Consider the following 21,618-nt stretch of genomic DNA (forward strand, 5'->3'; position numbering starts at 1 on the left):
TTGAGGATGTCAAACAGTTTGTTAAGTTTCACAGTAGAAGTCTCTTTGACATCTAACTTTCCTCTACCAAGAGATATGTTTTTGGCTAGATCCCAGCTCTCTTGGATCTTGTTCAAGATTGTCACTTGTGAATTTACAACAGGAGTCAAAAGAACTGTTTGCTTGTTCCCACTTTTCAAGCATTTTTGGATATATGTCTCTTGCAAGACTGGCTGCTGGGTAGTTTCTAGCATCATCACTACTTTGTTCTCTTAATCGTAGGCCATATCTGAGAATGTCTCGCAGTGATGGGAGTTCAGATGGCAACAAGTCTCTGCCAGTCCCAATTAGGTTGCTCATATGAGTGAATGTTCCCAGTCTTGTTCTATTTTTAGAAGCCATTACAGATCAGTTATCAGACTCACAGGAAATGAGGCTAGCAATATTTAACACTGTCAGACAAAATAATGTTTAACAAAAAGAGAAAGACAGCTGCATCTGTGAAATGAAAGAAAAATGTTAAAAAGTTATGATATTTATGTAGTTATTTACCAAGCATATCTAAATTATATTAAAGTAACCAAAATATCTTTACAATCCCCAAGGCATGTCACAACTTTTGAGCACCCATAATGTTTGGAAATTAAAAGTTGAAAAATTTGACCCGCCTAATTAGAATTAAATGTGAACGTGAAACTATAGATTAATATAATCAGTAGGTAAGTCTACATATATAACATGAGACTATAATACATAAAAACCAAAAAGCAATTGTGAGTACTACGATTCCAATCTAAATTGCTGCTCTTATATTTATTTTAAGTAGTTTGAAATAGTACATAGGCTATTTAGTACAGTCTCACTGCTTTCACAACCTACAACCCTAGCCTGGATGCTTTGGGTAAACCTCTTATTTTTCTATCCCAGCTGAAATATAGCTATTCATTTTTCTTTCTTTTCCTTCATTGCCTTTTCTGGCTTTGTTACATCTGAGTGCTAAACTGCTCTTTTGTCTCTAAGTAAGTCTATGTTATACAACAACCAACCCAAATAATTCATATTGGGTTAAATAGCAAAGTAGAAGTGTTAAAACAATAATAGCTATGGTCTGAGTCTCCAATGATAATTCTGATTTACTGAATCCAGAAAACAGTTTTTTGGGAGGCTACTTGAAGAAAACTACCTATTTATATTTTAGAGAAATATTTGATTTTCTGTAATCTTGAAACATATATTGGTATTGCAATGATTGTAAAAATTCTTCTTAAAGCGAATTGAGTTAATTTCTGAAAAAGAAACAGCGATTCCTGTGGCTATGATGGACATCTATCAAGAATTTAATGACCAGATTGCAGAGAAATATAAGATTATGAAATTCAAATCCAAGGTTTGTTAAACAATCTGTCACTTCCCAATCATATGCTCCTAAGCATGGAAATCTGATTCTTTTTTCATTCTTCATGGGGAGGAATATTAATTTAAAGGAACAAGAATTAATAGATTACTGTTTTACTGAAGCAGAGATTTGAGAGATGTGAGGCTGTTTATCATGAGATATTGAAATGGATCTTCCTTGTTTATGAACTATAGCACATCTTTTTTAAATTGACAAGAATATCTGGGGCACATCTCATTCCCTCTCTACTCTTTCTAAGTAAAAGAATATAATATAAAAAGAAAAATGAAGCCCATACCTGAGAAACTGAATATACTGTAGTTTCTGATGTACATATATTGCTCTAGTTCTTATTTACATATTTTTCTTTTAGTAAATACTGTATGCCTTTTCGTGAAAGTTGAAAGATGCCTAAGTACTAGGAATCTAGTTTCATTGCTTGTTGAATTCTTCTTTATTATATTGGAACTCTATGAAATATAGGATTAAAAAAACCAACTACCAGGCATATTAAATATTGTTGCTTTAAAAGTATACCTAAGTAGAACATAAATTGATGATTTCATACTGTTAGGTATAAGAATAAAGAACTACAGGAAAAATCACCATTGTGTCTTTTAGTAGAAAATAGTGAAATGTTAGATATAATGGACCAATTTAGATGTTATATTTTCAACTTCATAAATCATAACTTAAGGATTTGGAAATAAATGAGTGATCTTTTTCTCCCATTCCCAGTTTCTAAGTTTGGTCTATTATAGGTAGTCCTAGCTTAATGTTCATAATTGGGACCAGAATTTCCATTGCTAAGCAAAGTAGTCATTAAGTGAAATATCACATGACCATACCATTTAGTGAGGGCAGTTCTGGTAGACCTAGTTGCAGGCATTAGATTCATTAGATGAGAACCTCATGGTTCTCCTGCCCTGCCATGCTTGCCTCTGCTTCAGTTTCCTTCACCTGCCTGTCTCCTTGCCATGTCTGTCCTTTGGCCAACTTTCACTCCATTGCCACAGCCTATCGCTGCCATTCCTACATTGTCCCCAGCTGACCTTCACTGTTTCCTTTCTCTTGCTACTGACAAAGCACATCCAGCTGAGATAACTGCTGGCCCTTTGTGATGCTGCATGATGGTTCCAGACATTGTCAGAAGCCTTCCTGAGAAGATAGGCAGGTGGTGACAGTTGAAGCGCATGTATATATGAGTTAAACAATTATGCAATCTTTAGGTTATGTTTAAAGAGAGAGACCTGTATTATCATAAAATGGATTTCACATTACAGATTTAAAACTAAAAACAGAATAAATGTTTTAGACAAAAGAAATATGCTATTCAGAATATATCAATGCCTGGTATATATGATATGATATATGATGTATATCTTTTTTTTTTTTTTTTTAAATATATTTTTCATAGAAAGTGGAAAAGAATTATGCTTTTGAGATACCAGATGTTCCTGCAAAATCTGACTATTTAGAAGTTAGGTACTCGGTAAGTAAATTGCAGTATAAAATGGTATATGGAAGAACCATGGCTGAAGAAACATCAAGTGCATTACTACATGTGTGTACACATGTAATTTTTTAAAAATGCAGTCATTTTTTGATTGAAATATTCTATATAATATTTAATTGGTTTTATTTAATTGACCAAACTAAGTAATAATTTTAATTAGCAATTTTATGATGTTTGTGTGTCTATATTTTTCTTGACTGTACACCGCCTTGAGTCCTACGGGAGAAAGGCGGTATAGAAATATAATAAATAAATAAATAAATAAATAAATAAATAAATAAATAAATAAATAAATATCTAACAGGTTAAAATTTAAAGTTATAAAAAGATGCAAATATTGCTTAGTTCATATGTTTGCTGACTAATTATTATAACTTCAAAAGTGCTACTGCAAGTAACCGAATTTGTCAGAAGATTAATCTTAGGAATCAGAAAGCTATTTCGATGTCTTAGAGTGATAGGACATTTAATACCATCACTTGCACAGAGGTATGTACCACCATCTACTGTATGTTTCTGAATTATTTTAGAATCATTGGTATAGTGCAAGCACCCCTTTTTTTCTGTCTTGGCAAAAATTGCTATAATCTTTTATGAATTAGTAACATGAACTAAAGAGGATTCATGCCCAATATGAAATAATTGCTTATGTATCATAGAAATTTATTTATGCATTTGTGTTCCAGATAATTACAAAAATTAACACAAATATTGCAGGATATCAGTGGAGATTGTTAAGATTTGGATGTGGGATACTCATGTATTTGAAGTAACCCTATCACTTGATTCATTGCATTACACTGCAGTTTCTTCAACGATATTTCAGCGTTCATTGGATTTAGAAACATACTAGCCATAAATAAGCCATTAATTGTCACTCTGCTGACAACCCTCCAAATTCATCTATCTATTTTGTATCTACACAATACCTGAATATTTTTTACAGCACAACATGCATTGATTACAAGTTACGGAAGCTGCATAAACTGCACATTATTACTCCTAGGAACATTAATTTTTAATATTTTACATTTCTCATGAGCATTTCAGTACGGGTTTCTGATTTAAAGGTTTTTTTGTCTTGGTATAGTGAATTTTATTATTTGCCTCTTTTGTACAAACAGTGTAGAAAATGGTCAGTTATAAAATTCGCAAAGTTCTGTTTCAATTTAATAGTAAAATAGTTTAATATTTCAATTCTCAGGCTGAATATTGTCGACTACCACAAGGTCTGAAAGGAGAGACATTTTCTCATGTATTTGGAACAAACACCTCAAGTCTAGAGCTCCTGTTAATTAGCAGGAAGATTAAAGGACCAAGTTGGCTGGAAATAAAAAATCCACGTATGAACCTTTATATATTATATCTCTCTACACAAATGAAATGTGGCATTCAGGACAAAGTTCAGTCAGATACATGTAAAAGGAAAATCTGCTAAACCTAAGATTGCTTTGTACATTTTTTTGATCAATTAAGCTATCCACCTAGCAACAGTCAGATTTTGTACGGCTCATACTTTTAATCATTTTATGACATACTATTTTATAAATATAAATTTATTTTATTTATGGATACCTGTTATATAATTTAGATGCATATAATGGATTAATATAAATATATGGGTTATATTTGAAGAATTCAGACCCCAGTTCTACTAACATATTATTAAACTGCAAGAGAGCCACTGTGGCGCAGTGTGGTTAGAATTTATTATTGATTGATTGATTGATTGATTGATTTAACAGCTATGTTAAACATATACCCATAAAATTTAAAAACAATTTAAAATATATTAGAATTTGGCCCTTATGTTAAAAACCACAAACACCCAATTAAAATTCATTTTCTAAGCCAGCCTGGCCTGTTGAAACAAAATGCAGTATTGCAGGCTGACGGCCCACAGCAAGGAGTTCGATCCTGACTGTTTCAAGGTCGACTCAGTCTTCCATCTTTCCAAGGTCAGTAAAATGAGGACCCAAATTGTTGGGGCAATATGCTGACTGTAAACCACTTAGAGAGGGCTGTAAAGCACTATGAAGCGGTGTATAAGTGCTATTGCTATTACTATTGCTGCAAACTTTTATTTAGTAAAATAATTATATTAACCATATTTAAATATTAGTATGTTTTTGTTTATGTCTAAAGAAGGCTTCTGTGTTGCTTCAGAGCTATTGAGTCAGCCTGTCAGTTGGTGTAAAGTGGAATTAATGGCACTAAAACCTGATTTAATTAATGTGGTGAAGGATCTTCCTCCACCACCTCTTGTGATCATGTCCCTGGCCATGAAAACAATTCAGAACATGAAAACCCATCATAATGAGGTAAGCTATGAATATTGTGGGTTGAGAAAAAACAAAATGTGGTTATTTGACAAAATACATGTTCCATAGCTATGTAAATTTGTTTTTATAACCTTCCGGTTTGAAGCACATTTTTGATGTAGTCTCATCCTTTTTTGAACACAAAAGCGTTTGTTCTTAACTGTCTTCTTATAATGATCAGTAACTTTTTGTAGGTTTTGAATATCTATTTGGAGAAAATATATACAATCTACTCACAGAGCAACATATTTCAGTTAATGTAGAAAATTAGAAAACAAATGAGCAAAAAAGAAAAGTATTGTTTCCTAAAAAGAATACAGATTTTGTTGCATATTGATAGTAACTAATTTCTAATTGTCAGCATGGAAAGAACCTTTCCGCTTAGAATAGAATATTCTTTATTGGCCAAATGTGATTGGACACACAAGGAATTTGTCTCCGGTGCATAAGCTTTCGGTATACAAAGTAATATAATTATAAGATACCAATAGTAGAAGGTAATAGGAAAGATAAGAAGGATAATAATAATACAGCCCTACTACATGAGTTATGTCTACCTTAGACATAACACAGCGCTGTGAGAATTAGGTGTTCAGCAGAGTGATGGTACAAGGGAAAAAAAACAACAGTGTTTAGTTGTTTTGGCATGCAATGTTCTATAACAGTGTCCTGAGGGGAGGAGTTGAAATAGTTTATGTCCAGATTGTAAGGGGTCTGTAAATATTTTCTCAGCTCTCTTTCTGGCTTGTGCAGTATACAGATCCTTAATGAAATGCAGGCTGGTTGCAATTGTTTTTTCTGCAATCCTAACCATTGGTTGAAGTCTGCACCTGTCTTGTTTGGTTGCTGTACTTATTATTGAATTGTCAAAATTTGCTCAGTATCATTAATAAGAAACTTTTTAAAAAGTTTGCTTTTTCTTTTACTTCCCTTGCTCAAGACAAGTTTAACTTTTTAATAAAATTATTTTCTGTCTCTTCAAAAAATGTGTAATTTAAATGAGTTGGTAAAGTATATTCTCATTTTAATTGTTGCTATTTGAAGGAAGAGTTTTGTAATTGCCCAAAATGTGAAAAATAAGAAAGTGATGAACTAATTTTAAATTAGTATGAGTTGCATGGAGAACTTGTATTTATATAGCATATAAAGAAAAGTGTTTCTTGACAGGTTGTTCCAAATAAAACCAATATGTTGTCAACTCTGAATAATGATGTATGGTTAGATTTATTGAATAGATTACTAAATCTATGCTTAATTTAAGTTGTTAAAAGATGAATGGGAATATGATTTCATTAATGTTTCTCATTCTTTTACTGTTTTTCTTTGAGTAGATTATGGCTGCTACAGCTTTAGTGCATCACAACTTTTGTCTGGACAAAGCACCACCTGAGCCTCCCTTTCAGACCCACTTCTGTGGTACGAATAATTAGAAACTTACTGTATTAATTTGCTGTTAATTATTCTTTCCAAATAAATGTTTTAATAGGCTTTTGAACAACTATTACTCACCTGTAGGCTTGGTCTTATTTTGGGCAGCCTTGCTGCCCTATCAAGAACATTCTAGTTTACTATGGACTATTCTCATAAGCATAAGAATTGTTTGAAAACTGCCAAAGTAAAAAAAAAAAATTACAGTGAATTTTAACACCAGTGTTTACATTTCAAGATGGTCACTACCAAATGAAAACCCTCTCCATATTTGAGCATCTTTTGGCCTTCTCTCAAAACAAGTATAGCATTAGGGATGAGTAGCAACAATAATGAATGTGGGCAACATAGTATCAGTATTTAGAAATCTGTCAAAGATGATATCTATATTGACATCTAAATAAGAGTTGAATGTAAACAAATGCGGTTAATGAATTGAGAGAAGATTTTAGGATTATACATCTTAAAAGAGATCAGTGCGTATTTGGGTGTCAAGAAAAGAGTGTGTGAGGCCCTGCCTTTCCTCCTTTCCCAAGAAAGTAAAGTATGGTATTTCAAAAGGAACCTTTTATTGAGAAGTGATAACAGGACAGAGGCAAAGCAGACTCTAAATTCCCCCCCCCAAGCTATACAGTTAGAAATGGGACTTTAGAACCCCTCTCTCCAATCTGATGTGGATTCAGCCAATCAACAGGTGTGAAGATGTTATTATAACGGTCATCCTGAGAAACAGATAAGGAGCTGTTCCCAGGGTCGTCTTCCGCTTTCAGCAAACTGAAATAATCCATGCAGCCCTCCCTTATTACATTCCACAAAAGATGAGAATACTCCAGGGTGCTTAGGCACCAGGATAAAGGTTATAAAATATAGCTTGTCCCCATGCTCTCCCCTCCCTCCATTTGAATGACAGTATCACTTTAGAATCTGACATGCCGCCTTCCTTAGAAAAAAGAGAAATCCACCTGTAAAAGATAAAGAAAACGAGATCATAGTATTTTAGCAAGATTTGTGAGGATATTGGATATGGAATTTCTTGAAGAGTGTAGGAGCAATGATATGTTTTTTCTCCACCCACTCATTTTGTGAAGGGAGTAAGTGTTTCCATGCTACCAGGTATTGGGTTTTTCCTCGATGGAGCCTAGAATCAAGATGTCTTTGATTTGAAAATGTTGCTTACCTTCAACCATAATGGGTGTGGGTGGTGCAGGGCTTTGAGTCTAAGTGAGGATGTGACTTCTCTCTTTAAAAGTGTTTTGGGGAGTGATAATTCTACTGTTACTGGGTTGATGATTTTGGTGATTGGGAATGGTCCCACAAACTTTGGATCTAGTTTCTTTGAGGGTTGTAGTGTTTGCAAGAATGTTGTGGATAAGTATACTCTCCTACTTGAAAAGGTTTTGCTTGTGTTCTTTTCTTAAATGTTTCTCTAGCGTCTTAGTGCTAATTTGACTACAGGCCATGTGTTTTGTAGGGTGTCCATCCATTCCTTCAGGGTGTTTTTGTTGGTAGTTCTGGCTTGGGAGTGAAATCTTGGCCTGTAGCTACTTTAAAAGGGGTGTAGCATGTGCTAGAGTATACTGAGTTATTGAACGCCACCTCTGCTAAAGGTAATAGTTCAGTCCAGTTGTCTTGTTGATAATTAATAAAACATCTTAAATATTGTTCTAGCACCCTGTTAGTTCTCTCACAGCCTCCATTGGTCATCGGATGATGGGAGGAGCTTAAGCCTTGGGCAGTGCCAAGTAGTGTTAGGAATGCCCTCCAAAATTTTGAGGGTAACAGGACCCCCCTGTCAGAAATAATTCTTTGTAGAGCTCCATGTAAGCAATAAATGTATAGGGAACAGTTTTGCTAAGCTTTTGGCTGTTGGGATCTTTTGGCAAGGAATAAAATGAGCTTGTTTAGAAAATAGGTCTGTAATGACCTAAATGACAGTGTTCCCTGCGCTTTCCCGCAATTCTATGATAAAGTCCATAGAGATCTCTCTCCAGGGTGCTGAAGGTTCAGCTACCGTTTGTAAAAGTCCCAGGGTTTTTCCTTGCCGTCTCTTTGCTGCAGTGCAAATGGGGCAGCTAGCCACATAGTTTTCGATGTCCCTTTTCAGTGATGGCCACCAGAATTGCCTTTTGATGAGGTGCAATGTTTTAAGAAATCCAAAGTGGGCAGCCAATTTAGAGTCATGGCAGCGTTTCATAAGGTTCAATCTTTGACTGGCCGGCACATATAATTTCCTTCCCACCCATGCTAAGTCATCTTTGATGAGACAAATGTTTTTGTGGTTTAGGAACCATTCGTCAGTGCTTAAGGCTTGCTTAAATGCTTGGGTGATTGCATTATCAGTGATCCCTTCTTGTTTGTCTTGTAATCTAGTGATTACCTTAGCCGCTAATTGGCTATCTTGAAGGATCGGTCTGATTACTTCGGGTTTTGCGCTGTTGTATTGTGGCTTTCTTGATAGGGCATCTGCTAAGAAGTTCCCCACTACCAGGGAAATATTTAAGGGTAAAGTCAAACCAAATGAAATATTGAGCCCACCTGACTTGTCTTCGGGAGAATTTCCTTGGGGTTTTTAAAACTTCCAAATTTTTGTGATCAGTCCAGACTTCCTTCTAAAAAATGCATTTAAGCAAAATTTAAAATACTAAAAGGATTTTACTTCCTTCTAAAAAATGTCTCCACATAAGAAGTGCCCAGCAAACTGCATAAGCTTTCTTTTCCAGAACGCTGCTACTACACTCCAGCATTGGGTTCAATCCTCTTTTCTGACAGCAACTGAGAGACCTTTTCTTAAATTAACTACCTACTCTGTGCTCTCACCACGCCCCTTTTGCACTCGAATCCCCAGTCTTTCTCTCAGTTGCTGACAGACTGAGAGGTTTTCTCTGTGCTCCAGGAGTTGCGTTAGGCCTTGGTTTATTTTTGATTAGTCCCTTTCCTTTTTTTCCCGGGGGAGTAGATTTTCTACTGATTTATTTGTTTTGACTGTTTCGCTGCCTCATCTATCAGCTGGCTGTCGGTTTCGTGCCCAGGGATCTGGGTCATGCCGACTTCTCGCACCAGCGTGCTTTCAACCACCGGTTTCTGTCCCTGCGGGGCGGATCCGGCAGAGTATTTACGAGCGGCAAGTTCGGGGCTGGGAGGCTCGACTCCTGACTGCCGTTATCGCCTCCGACGAGCGCAGGGCGGCGGCCCAGCTCAGAATCGACGGGAGTGAGGCTTGCTGCCGCCGCGACCAGCAACCGTCCCGTCAGGCTTCTGCGGGCGGCGCTGGCAGATCGGCCGGATTGATGCCAGGCAGCCGGTTTACAAGTAACCTGTGGGGGGGTCGCGGCATGGCTGTTGGTGCTCGCCACCCTCCTGTTACATATAAGGGGGCCGTGGATCGCTCCCTGCGTGGCGTCCGTGGTAGAGGCGCCAAGGGAAGCTTGAAGGCAGCCCGGAGACTGCGTGGGCAGGGCGCCATTATTACCTGAGTCAGCGCAGCCGCCATTTTGAACTTAGTGCGGCCGCCATTTTCTCGCCCACCGCCAGTTTAAAGAGCAGTAATCTGGACTCGTGGTCTTCCTGTCTTGGGCCTAGGGGCCAGATAGGGCAGAGTTTCCAAAGAAAAAAGGGGGGGTATTCAAGGCTCTTGCCCCCTTCACTTCATGGTGGCCCGGGCTAATGTAATGGCATAACAATTTGTGCGTGATACCTACCTGATCATCGGGGTGGAGCGCAGGGCCTGCATCAACTCAGATTGCAAGGTTTTATGCAAGTTGTGACCATATATATATATATATATATATATATATATATATATATATATATATAAATAAATAAATAAATAAATAAATAAATTTTTTTTGGGGGGGGAAAAACCCGCCTCATTGGCGTAAAAACATTCACCATGGCGGATTGTTCATTCTCATCTGATAGCGATCAAGAAACCAGCCCTGTCAATGTGAGAAAGCCAAACTAGCCACAGCCTCGTCTGCTCCCCGAGTCGCAGAACCTGCTCAACAGTCCGGATCTACGCCTGTCTGCTCGGAAAGGGGGGGAGCCCAGCCTATACCTTTGGCAGAGGGGTGTATCCCAATCAATGCCGGATGTCTCATCAGCGGGTCTGGAATCTCTTCCGCCTCCTCGTCGCCAACCGTCTGCCACCTTCACAGCAGCGGGTCTCCGAGTGGTGGACCAGCCTGTCCCTACTTCTCAGTATGATTTCCAGTCGATGCTTTCCACGGCTCTGGCATCGATTATGGCGGCAGGGGCTCAGACAGCGGCACAGTCGTCCTCCCCAGGGACTTCTTCGGGCACACTGGCGGTCTTGGGGTCTCGCAGGACCCATTCTCCTTCTCGTCGAGAGTCTGATTCGTCTGACGATTCTGTCCAGGAGGAGGATGCCCCTGAAGACCTCGAGTTTTCGGAAGACGAGGGTCTTCCTCCTGATTCTCCGGCTTTCACGGGCTTGTTTCGTCCCGCATTATTCAAGTCTCTCCTCCACAAGGCTCGTTTGACAACTAATTTGGGGTCCGTCGGGGCTCAGCCCCCGACTACTATGCCCGAGGCCGGTCCACATGATGCCCTGTTCAAGCAAGTCAAGCAGGAGAAGGACTTTATTCCGCACCCTCAACTGTTCACGGATGTGTTGCAGGCACCCTGGGGCCAACCAGGTTCTTCCACCGCACCAAGTAATCTAGACAAGAAATTGTTTTGTTCTGCACCTGAGTTGGAGGCGTTATTGGAATTGCCCATGGTGGATGCTCCAGTGGCGGGCCTCACTTCCCAGTCTATGGTCTCATCTGATCCACTTGAAGGACTTAAATCTGAGGACAGACGCACCGAACTGGCCTTCAGGAGATCCCATCAGGCTGGGGCCTGGACTGTCAGAACGGCCTCAGCCACTTCGTTTTTCAATAGGGCATCTTTGATTTGACTGCGACAACTTCAAGAAAGGCTGCCTCCCGAAGACACTCGTTTACATCACGATATAAACAAGATCATAGCAGCCACTGAATACTCGGCGGATGCCTCGCTAAATTCTGTCAAATTTGCATCTCGAGCGCTGGCGGCCTCCATCACGTCACGGCGTCTATTTTGGCTTCGTCCATGGAAGGCCGATGTCAAAACCAAGTGGAAGTTGGCGGTGGCCCCGTACAAGGCCTCTAATTTATTTGGGGCGGCGTTAGACCCTGTGCTTGTGGAGGACAAAGACAAGCGGAAGGTTCTGCCAACCTCCTTTCGCAACAGGATCGACGTTATACCCCGTATACACAGCGTCAGCCCTTTCGTCCCTTTTCGGGGCAGGGAGGCCCCTCTACCTACCGACAGTCGTTCCAGTCGTCGGACCGTTTCACTGACAGACAGAGGTTCAGGGACCGTGGCAGACCCCAGACCACTTCTAAGTGTCCCTACCGTGGGTCAAGTTCCAGACCATATCGAAGGGGCAAATGACTCACCGACCCTCGGTTCCATAGGCGAGCATCTCCAATCCTTTCACCGTCAGTGGGAACGTTCCACGCCGGACGAGTGGGTTCGTCGCACGGTTTCGGAGGGTCTGACAATCGAATTCATGAGTCGTCCTCCAAGGCGGTTCATTCGATGCCCTGTTCCTCTCTCGGAGGACTGTCGTTCGCTGATGGCAAATGAGATATCACATTTGCTCGAGATCAAAGTGATAGAGCCGGTCCCGTTAGCCCAACAGGGGTCCGGGTTCTATTCGATTCTGTTTCTAGTACCAAAAAACTCTGGAGGCGTCCGGGGGATCCTCAACCTCAAAGACTTAAATCGGGTGGTAAGTTACCGTCGTTTCAAGATGCATTTTCTTCATTCGATCCTTGCAGCGGTTCGTCAAGGGGATCTGATGCAGTCAGTGGACTTGCGAGAGGCTTATCTGCATGTTCCAGTGCTTCCTTCGCATCGGCAGTTTCTACGATTCGAATATGCGGGCAAGCATTACCAGTACTGTGCAATGCCATTCGGACTTTCTTCGGCCCCCAGGACTTTCACAAAGCTGGTGGCGGTGGTGGCAGCATCCCTCAGTGCCGTTCCCGTACGAGTCCTTTGTTATCTGGACGATGTCCTGGTACTATCTTCTTTCAGGATGCAAGCAAGAAGAGACATAGAACGGGTGCTTTCGGCCTTCCGGGAGCACGGTTTTACCATCAGCTTGGACAAGAGCCATCTCGTTCCCTCGACCTCGATTCTACACCTCGGATCGGTGATAGACTCTGGGAAGGGTCAAGTCTTCCTGTTGCCGGAACGGGTGAGGAGCATCAAGTCGCTCCTGGACCAGGTGTTGGCCCGGAGGTCGGTGCCTCTGTTGACCTTGTCCCAATTATTGGGGAAGATGGTCTCGTGTTTCCGGATAGTGCCGTGGTCTCGCAGACATTCCCGTCTTCTACAATGGCTACTCCTCCCGTTCCAGCGGAAAGCCAGCTCCAACTCTGTAAGGAAGGTCATCGTGCCGCCACAGGTCTGGCTGTCGCTGCTTTGGTGGAAGTCCCCCGCCATCATGAAGGGCTGCTACTTCCTGGACCTAGACCGGGTCATGATCACCACCGATGCCAGTTTTCATGGGTGGGGGGCCCACTTGGGCGTCCACGTAGCCCAGGGGCAATGGAATCTGGAGGAGCGAACCCAGAGCATCAATTTTCTAGAACTACGGGCGGTTCGGCTTGCCCTATTACATTTCCGATCGCTGATACAAGATTGTCACGTGCTCATACTCACAGACAACACGTCCGCCAAGGCGCACATAAACCGAGAAGGGGGGACGAGGTCACAGACCTTGATGCTCGAGTCGCACCGTCTGTTCAATTGGGTCGAACGGCATCTGAGGTCCCTTCAGGCAGACCACATCTCAGGGACGGCCAATGTCCGGGTGGACTGGCTAAGCAGGGAAGTGATAGATCAAGCCGAGTGGCAACTTCTCCCCAGGCTGTTTCGGGAGGCTACGCTTCGCTTTGGACAACCGGTGGTCGATCTGTTCGCCAGTCCCGCCAACGCCCAGCTTCCCCGGTTCATCTCACGATATCCGACTCCACTGGCAGAGGACACGAACGCTCTGAGGTGTCGCTGGCCGGCCGGTCTGCTGTACGCTTTTCCTCTGGTAACGTTGATTCAGCAAGTGATCTGGAAAATGGTTTCAGAAAAGGCAGAGATGTTGCTGGTGGCGCCACATTGGCCTCGCAGACCGTGGTTCGCAGATTTGGTGGAATTCTCGTTAGCGGAGCCGTGGGTGATCCCTCCTCACAGGATTGTGTTGTGTCAGGGGGCAATCCGCCATCCCGAGCCCCAATGGCTACAGTTGGCCGTTTGGCATTTGAGCACGTCCTCCTGAAGAAGGGCCGTCTGCCGGATGACGTGATTGGAACTATTCAAGCTGCTCGTCGACCATCCACGACCAGAATCTACGAAGCTTCGTGGAGGGCCTTTTGCCGATGGTGTGCGGGTGCTCATGTGGATCCGACGTCCGCGACGATTCAGGATGTTCTGAGGTTCCTCCAGTCGGGGTTGGACAAGGGGCTGTCCCCTGCTACCCTCAGACGTCAGGTGGCTGCTTTGGCCACGGTGTTGTCCTTCCCTCCGTACACTTCTTTGTCTCATCATCCGTGGGTGAGAGGATTTCTTCATGGAGTTTCGAACCTGAGACCCCCTACAGTTCATCGTTACCCTTCTTGGGATTTGTCTCTGGTTTTACAAGCTCTCACGGTTCCGCCGTTCGAGCCCCTTGGCTCCATTTCTCTCAAGTTCCTGTCGTTCAAGGTTGCCTTCCTAGTTGCGATCACGTCAGCCAGACGCATTTCTGAGCTTGCAGCTTTGTCCGTCCGGAAGGACTTATGCGTTTTTCATGCTAATACTGTGGTGCTGCGGCTTGATCCTGCGTTTACACCCAAAGTTAATTCTTGGTTTCATCGTTCACAAGAACTGGTTCTACCTGATTTTTGCCCTTCTCCCAGACATGACCGTGAGGTCCTTTGGCATACTCTTGACGTGCGCAGGGCCCTGAGACGGTACATACGTCGGACGGCATCGTTTCGGAAGACGGAGGCCCTCTTTGTTTCGTTCCATCCAACGTCGATGGGTCGTAAGGTGTCTTCAGTGACTATTGGTCGTTGGATCAAGGCCTGTATTTCGTCTGCTTATGAGAAGCAGGCCCGTCCTGTTCCGGCGAGAATTCTACCACACTCTACTAGGAGTGCAGCTACTTCGGCGGCCTGGGCTACCCAGGCGTCGGTACTAGATATCTGTAGGGCGGCCACTTGGACATCTTTATCACCTTTCATAAGACATCATCACATTGATGCGTACGCTTCTGCAGAGGCATCCTTTGGGAAGCGGGTGTTGCAAACTGTTGTTGCTAGTTCTTCTGATGGGAGCGGTGTTTGCCCGGCCCTGTGATTTAGGATTGGGTATGTCCCAATGCTGGAGTGTAGTAGCAGCGTTCTGGAAAATGGACGTTGACTTACCTGAACGTCCTTTTTCGGAACGCTGTGTATACACTCCATTTCCCTCCCTTTGGTTATTTGTTGGTTATGGTTTGTTGGAGTTTTCTATGGTTTTTTTTTTTTTTTAAATACTTTATTGAGTTTTAAAAAAAGTTTTTTTTTTTAAAAAATAAAATATCAAATCTCAGGTAACATCTGAGGTATCGTGCGATTACATATATACAGTATATACATAGCAAGTATCTTCAAATCAATCATTATTATTAATCATTTTTAGAAATAGGTATATCCTTATAGTCATATTCTATTATTCCACCATATGTACCACCTTTGCCATACTGCCTTAAATTTTAAATTTTCCTCATCTTTAAGCATACTGGTTAATTTCGCCATTTCTGCACATTCCAAAATTTTATTTATTATTATCACCTCTGGAGGGACTTGTTTATCCTTCCAATATTTTGTGAAGGTTAATCTGGCCGCTGTTATGATATGTATTATTAGTTGTGTCTTGTCCTTAGAGAACCCGTCTCCCGTCATTCCCAATAGGAAAATTTCTGGAGAAAATTCTATATCTTCTTCTACTATTTCCTGCCGCCAGGTTCGTATTTTTGTCCAGAACTTCTTTGTCTCTGAGCAGGACCACCACATATGAAAGAAGGTGCCAATCTCCTTTCCACACTTCCAACAAATTCCTGAGGCATTAGGAAATATTTTTGCTAATCTAGCTGGGGCTAGATACCATCTATGAAATATTTTGTAGTGGTTCTCCCTATAAGTAACAGATTTAGTAAAATTATAATTTCTATTCCAAGCCTCCTCCCAATCATTAAAATTTAGTCTGTGGCCAATATTTTTTTCCCAAATGCTTAGTTGGTTCCTCGCTATCCCTTCTGCTCTGTCTTCGCCTAATAAGAGATTATAGAATCTGGCTAGCATTTTCTTTTCCATTCCCAGGATAATTTTATCTAAATTGTTGTACTTCATCTCTATCCCAAATTGATCCCTATCTTTTTGATATCTAGAGCTTATCTGCATGTAACTCCACCAGTCCAAATTAAAGCCTTGATTGTTTAAAGTTTCTCGGGGTCTAAGGGTACCATTTCCATCTAGTATGTCTTTGTACGTGCCAAATTTTCCAATATCCCTTTTATTAGCAGCGAGCAACGCCTCTGTAATTGAGAGCCAAATCGGAATTTTGGTATAAAATCTTTGTCTAATTTCTTCCCATGTTTGGATCAGAGTCTCTCTTAATTTGTGTCTGTGAAAATGTAATTTCTTTTTATTCTTTGGACCCCATAAATAAGCATGCCAGCCTGCCTGTAGATCGTGGCCTTCTAATGTCAGAATTCTCTTATTTTGTAGTGTGACCCAATCTTTGATCCATACTAATTTGGCCGCGTTCTGATATAATTGCCAATCCGGTAATCCGAAGCCGCCCATGTTTCTTTTCCCTTGCAGCATTTTATATGCAATTCTTGCCTTCTTCCCTTCCCACAAAAAATCTCGCACCTTCCTTTCCAAATCTAGAAAATATTTTTTATCCAGGTTCACCGGAATGGTTTGAAACAGAAATATGATTTTAGGAAGAATATTCATTTTAATTGCTGAGATCTTACCTGTAAAGGATAGTTTTAGTTTCTTCCATCTATCTATATCCTGTTTTATTTTTTGTAGTAATGGATTATAATTGTCCTCTTTTAAGGAGGAATACCTTACAGTGATCCAGATTCCCAGATATTTTATCTTCTTTGTTATTTGCAGTTCCAGGGACTTTTCTAACCGCTTCTTGTTCATCTCATCCATATTTCTTACTAAGATTTTAGTTTTAGTTTTGTTAAGTTTAAAGCCAGCAACTTCACCACACTGTTGTATTTCCTGGAGTACCTTGGGACCAGATTTTAAGGGATCTTCCATTATTAAGGCCACGTCATCCGCGAAGGCTTGTATTTTAAAGATTTCTTTCTTAATTTGTAATCCTTTAATTTCTTTGTTGTCTCTAATCTTTCTTAATAGAATTTCCAGCGCCATTATAAAGAGTAGGGGGGACAGGGGGCATCCCTGTCTAACTCCCTTTTGTATCCAGAATGTCCGTGTCTTATCTCCATTTATTAATATACTTGCTCTCTGTTTATTATATATATTTTCAATCATCTTTCTAAAATTTGTGCCGAATCCCATCAAATCAATTTGGTTAATCATGAATTTCCAATTTAAATTGTCGAACGCCTTTTGGGCGTCCAAAAATGCTAACGCCAGCTGTTTTTCCGGGTGTTGTTCATAATATTCTATAACATCTATTATTGTCCTCACATTATCCCTCATTTGCCTCCCTGGGAGAAATCCTTTCTGATCGCTATGAATCCAGCCATTTAAAAATTTTTTTAGTCTCTCCGCAATTATACTAGTGAATAATTTATAATCTGAATTTAACAGAGAAATCGGCCTGTAATTTGCTATCTGTTTTGGGTCAGCACCTTCTTTCAAAATGAGAGTAATATAGGTTTCCTTCCAGGAGTCTGGGATTCTTGTACCCACTAGTACCTCATTAAATATGTCCAACAATTTTAATAGTAGTTCTTCCTCAAATTTTACGTAAATTTCCCCCGGGAGTCCGTCTGGACCTGGTGTTTTATTTTTCTTTATTTTGGCAAGCGCAGATTTAAGTTCTTCCATTGTGATTTTATTATTTAACATTTCTCTCTCTTCTTCTGCTATCTGTGGCAAGTTAGCTTCCATCAAGTATTGTACAATTTTGTCTGGGTCAATCACTTCCTCTTTATATAAGCCTTCATAAAATTTTCTCGCTCTTTCTAACTTATCCATTTCTTTTGTCAGGATGTCCCCATTGATGTCTTCTAATATAAGAATCTGATTTTTTTCCTGTTCTTTTTTTAATCTATATGCTAGCCATCTTCCCGACTTGTTGGCGTTTTCAAATTGATAGTGTTTTATCCTCTTAATTTTTTGTGCCAGCTCTTTCTGATCCAGGACGTTAAGGTTGTGTCTTGCCATCATCCATTTTTGCTTGGCCATCTCGTCTCCCGGGTTTTGTTGTAATTTGCTATCTGCTTCTTCCAAGTTCTTATTATATTCGTCTCTAACTTTTCTTTCTTCCTTATTCTTAAATGCCATATATGAAATTGCTACTCCTCTCAAATACGCCTTCATAGTATCCCATACAATTTCCTTCGCCGTATCTTGCCTGCCGTTCTCAATGAAAAAACGCTTAATTTCTTCATTTAATTTTATTATAAAATCTTTTTCATTCAAGAGGTTAGATCTTAGACTCCATCTTTGTTGTCTCCTCTTGTTAACATAGTGCCAATGTATTTCCAGAAATTTATGGTCTGTCCAAGAATTTATGCTTATATCTGCTTTCTTAATTTCTAAACCTAATTTTCTAGTAGTCCAAATCATGTCAATTCTAGACCAAGAATTCTGTGGGTTTGAGAAAAAGGTATATTGAGAGTCGTGAGGATGTAAAGTACGCCATATATCAATTAAGTTGAGTTCATCAACAAGATCAAAGAAGCTTTTTGGCAGCGGTAATCTTTTATTCCTTTTTCTTTCACCACTTTTATAGTCTTTCAATGGATTAACAATTCCATTAAAATCGCCTAGCATACATATTTCCAGATGGGCCCAGTTCCCTAATTGTTCATGTAGTTTTTTATAAAATTATCCCTGTTTCTCATTTGGAGCGTATACTCCCATTAACAACATTTTTGCGTTAGCTCTCCTAATTTCTACCATTAAAATTCTCCCTTTAGTATCTTTATGTTTTATTTCTGCCTCGATTCCCTTTTTCACATAGATCGCCACACCCCTTTTCCTTTTCTCCGCTAATGACACAAATAACTTACCAAATTTAATAAATTCTAAACGATTTGCCTCATCTTCTTTTATGTGGACCTCCTGTAGACAAATTATATCTGGATTCTGTTTTGTCAATTTTGATAGGATTATCTTTCTTTTTTTATGGTCGTTTAAGCCATTGACATTTAAGGATATAATTTTTAGGCCATCCATTTCTTATTTTGTGTCCGGGTTCTAGTTTTTATTTGTCTTTAGAGTTACCGCTCTTACTGGTCTGGTCTTTTTTCCTTGCCCTTCCGCTTCTTCTTTTTTCTTCTCCTCCTCTATATCTTCTTTTGTAGTTTGCTCTTGTGAGGTCTCTTCTTCCGTATTTACTGTATCGAGCTCTTCTTTACTAGTCTGTTCTTCTTCTCCTCCTCTTATTTGTTCTAGGAAGTCTTGTGCTTCAGATAAACTATCGATTTTAACTTTTCTTCCTTGCCATGACACAATCATCACCTCTGGCAGAATCCATCGAAATGTGACATTCCTTCTATTTAAGTAGCTCGCCAGGAACCTATAGTTTTTCCTCACTTCCCTCACTCTTCTAGGTACCTGTTTTAGGATATTCACCTCCTTTCCTTGGAATTCAATCTTTTCTTCTCTCGCTATGTTGAGAAGAATATCCCTAACTTTCTTCCTGGCGAACTTCACGTGGACCTCCCTAGGAAGTCTATTTCTTCTAACATAGTTCGTTTGAACCTTGTAGACCTCATCAAGTTCTTTACTAATATCTTGTTTGTCCTGCTGAAGAACATCATCTATCAACCCGGCTATTTTATCATTTAACTCCTCCTCCTTCTCTTCGTAAATATTTTGGAGGCGAATGTAGTATGAGGCCTTATCCATTTCTAGCTGTAGCAGGGACTCTTCAATTCCTTTGTGTTGTATCGCATATGTTCGGTCCACCGTGTCTAATTTTTTCTCGCTTTGATCCATCCTCTGTTCTACATCTTGGATTCTCCTTTCATTATTCGCTATAGAGGCCTGAATCTCCGTCATTTTTGCGTCCAAAACATGAATATCTGTTTTAAGTTCAGAATGACTATTTAGCAGTTTCTCCTGCATTGCAAGCATGGTTTCTTGAATCATGAATAGCGAAGATTGTACAGTTTGAAGGGTTGGAGTTGGTGGTGGCTTATCTGACTTTTGCATACCTTCTAAGGGTTTCTGAATTACCGGGGACAGTGTTGTTAGAGCAGGGTTGGATGGAGCTTTTTTAACTGATTTCAAAATTGTCGAGGTCATTGTTGCCATTTCTTTCAGGGTTATCTTTTGTTCTTTTATAATTTTCTCAATATTTTTCCAAATGACCATTCAATGATTTTGCCCTATTTACTTTATCAATTCCTCTTCTTAAATCTATTAAGGGATTTGCTATCTTAATTAATTAGTATCGATTCCTCAATTCAGCAAACTATCTTTCTTAAATCAAGCCTTATGGATATTGTAGTTGTTATATAAGTAAATTCAAATCTTAATATACGAGTTAATATAAGTCTTAAATATCAATATTCAAAGCTTAATATATGAAATTAAGATAAATAGATTAATAAATATTGTAAATATTGTCTATAAAAATAAGTATTCTATAATAAATAAATGTAGCTAAATATAAGTAGATAGATATTGATTTAAATAACTATATATATAATATAAATATAATAGATGTGAATTATATAATTAATTTGTTAATTTTAAATCCAAATCCTTATATATAAGTATATAGACATATAAATACCTTCAATACCAGCAAGATGAGATCAATGTTTGGATTCTATACTCTACATTCCTTAGCTATTTATGGTTAATTCTCATTCATACTATTATTCAAGAGATAATCAAAGTTCCAATATTAGAAATCCAATTAATCAATTAATCAAAGGACATAAAAAATGGAAATCAGAATGTCATCAATTATATATATCTTTAGTTGTATAAGAGTAATGTCAGCCAAGTCATAAATCCTCTTCTCTCTCCTCTCCACCTGCTTCCAATGCGTTCCGGCAGTTCTCTATGGTGGATCCTGCTGCTAGATCGTCCTCCTGTCAATCTTCTGCTAACTCCCTTCTTCAACTCAATGATGGCTGCACTTCCTGTTTCTTTGCAATACTCACAGGAATAAGAAAAATTCAGAGGATCAGAGTCTCAATCTCTTGCTTGCTTACTTTTCACTCCGCTTCCACTCACAGCGCCAGCCGCATCAGCACTCGCCCTCCTCTCCCTCTCACCACGACCTCCAGAGCTCTTTATATGAATAAAAACTGCTCTTTGCGTATTCCTGGTCGGCTTGCCGGGTCTCCGCCAATATAATCCGCTCCCACTCTCCGTCGCCGCCTCACTCAATCGAGCACTCCTCACCCGGCTCCGCCGACCTCTCTCTCCACGCCAGACGCTTCAAAGTATGGAAAAGTGGTAACCTATCTGGCACGGCACCTCAGATCTTCCTCTTAGCTCCTGTCTTTTTTGCTGGCTATTGCGGCTTCAGGTCAGCCATTAAAGGGCCGGCTCGCCGCGTTGGTTCGACAGAGCTGCCAAGTCCAGCGGGAGGTGGTTGCGCCCCACACTCTCGCTCGCCCGGCTCTCTCTCTTGTCCGCAGGTCTCTCCGGGATCTGCGCCCCTAAGGGGTCCCCAAAACGCGGTGATAAAGAGTGAAAGGGAATTTAAGAAATGTTAATTTAAGAAAA

At 40.2% G+C, this 21,618-nt stretch overlaps 1 protein-coding gene across 1 annotated transcript in view; it reads left to right on the forward strand.

Moving 5' to 3' along the window:
• POLA1 (DNA polymerase alpha 1, catalytic subunit) overlaps positions 1–21,618 on the forward strand; it is a 568,283-nt gene that overhangs the window by 82,166 nt on the left and 464,499 nt on the right. The window contains exons 12-16 of the mRNA XM_070943339.1: positions 1,250–1,366; positions 2,793–2,867; positions 4,096–4,234; positions 5,058–5,212; positions 6,544–6,628. Coding sequence (XP_070799440.1) covers positions 1,250–1,366; positions 2,793–2,867; positions 4,096–4,234; positions 5,058–5,212; positions 6,544–6,628 — 571 coding nt within the window. The remainder of the gene's footprint in view (positions 1–1,249; positions 1,367–2,792; positions 2,868–4,095; positions 4,235–5,057; positions 5,213–6,543; positions 6,629–21,618) is intronic.

This window comes from Pituophis catenifer, unplaced genomic scaffold (assembly GCF_029215685.1).
Source record: "Pituophis catenifer annectens isolate HBS135680 unplaced genomic scaffold, rPitCat1.0.hap2 SCAF_4, whole genome shotgun sequence".
NCBI classification, from domain to species: domain Eukaryota; kingdom Metazoa; phylum Chordata; class Lepidosauria; order Squamata; family Colubridae; genus Pituophis; species Pituophis catenifer.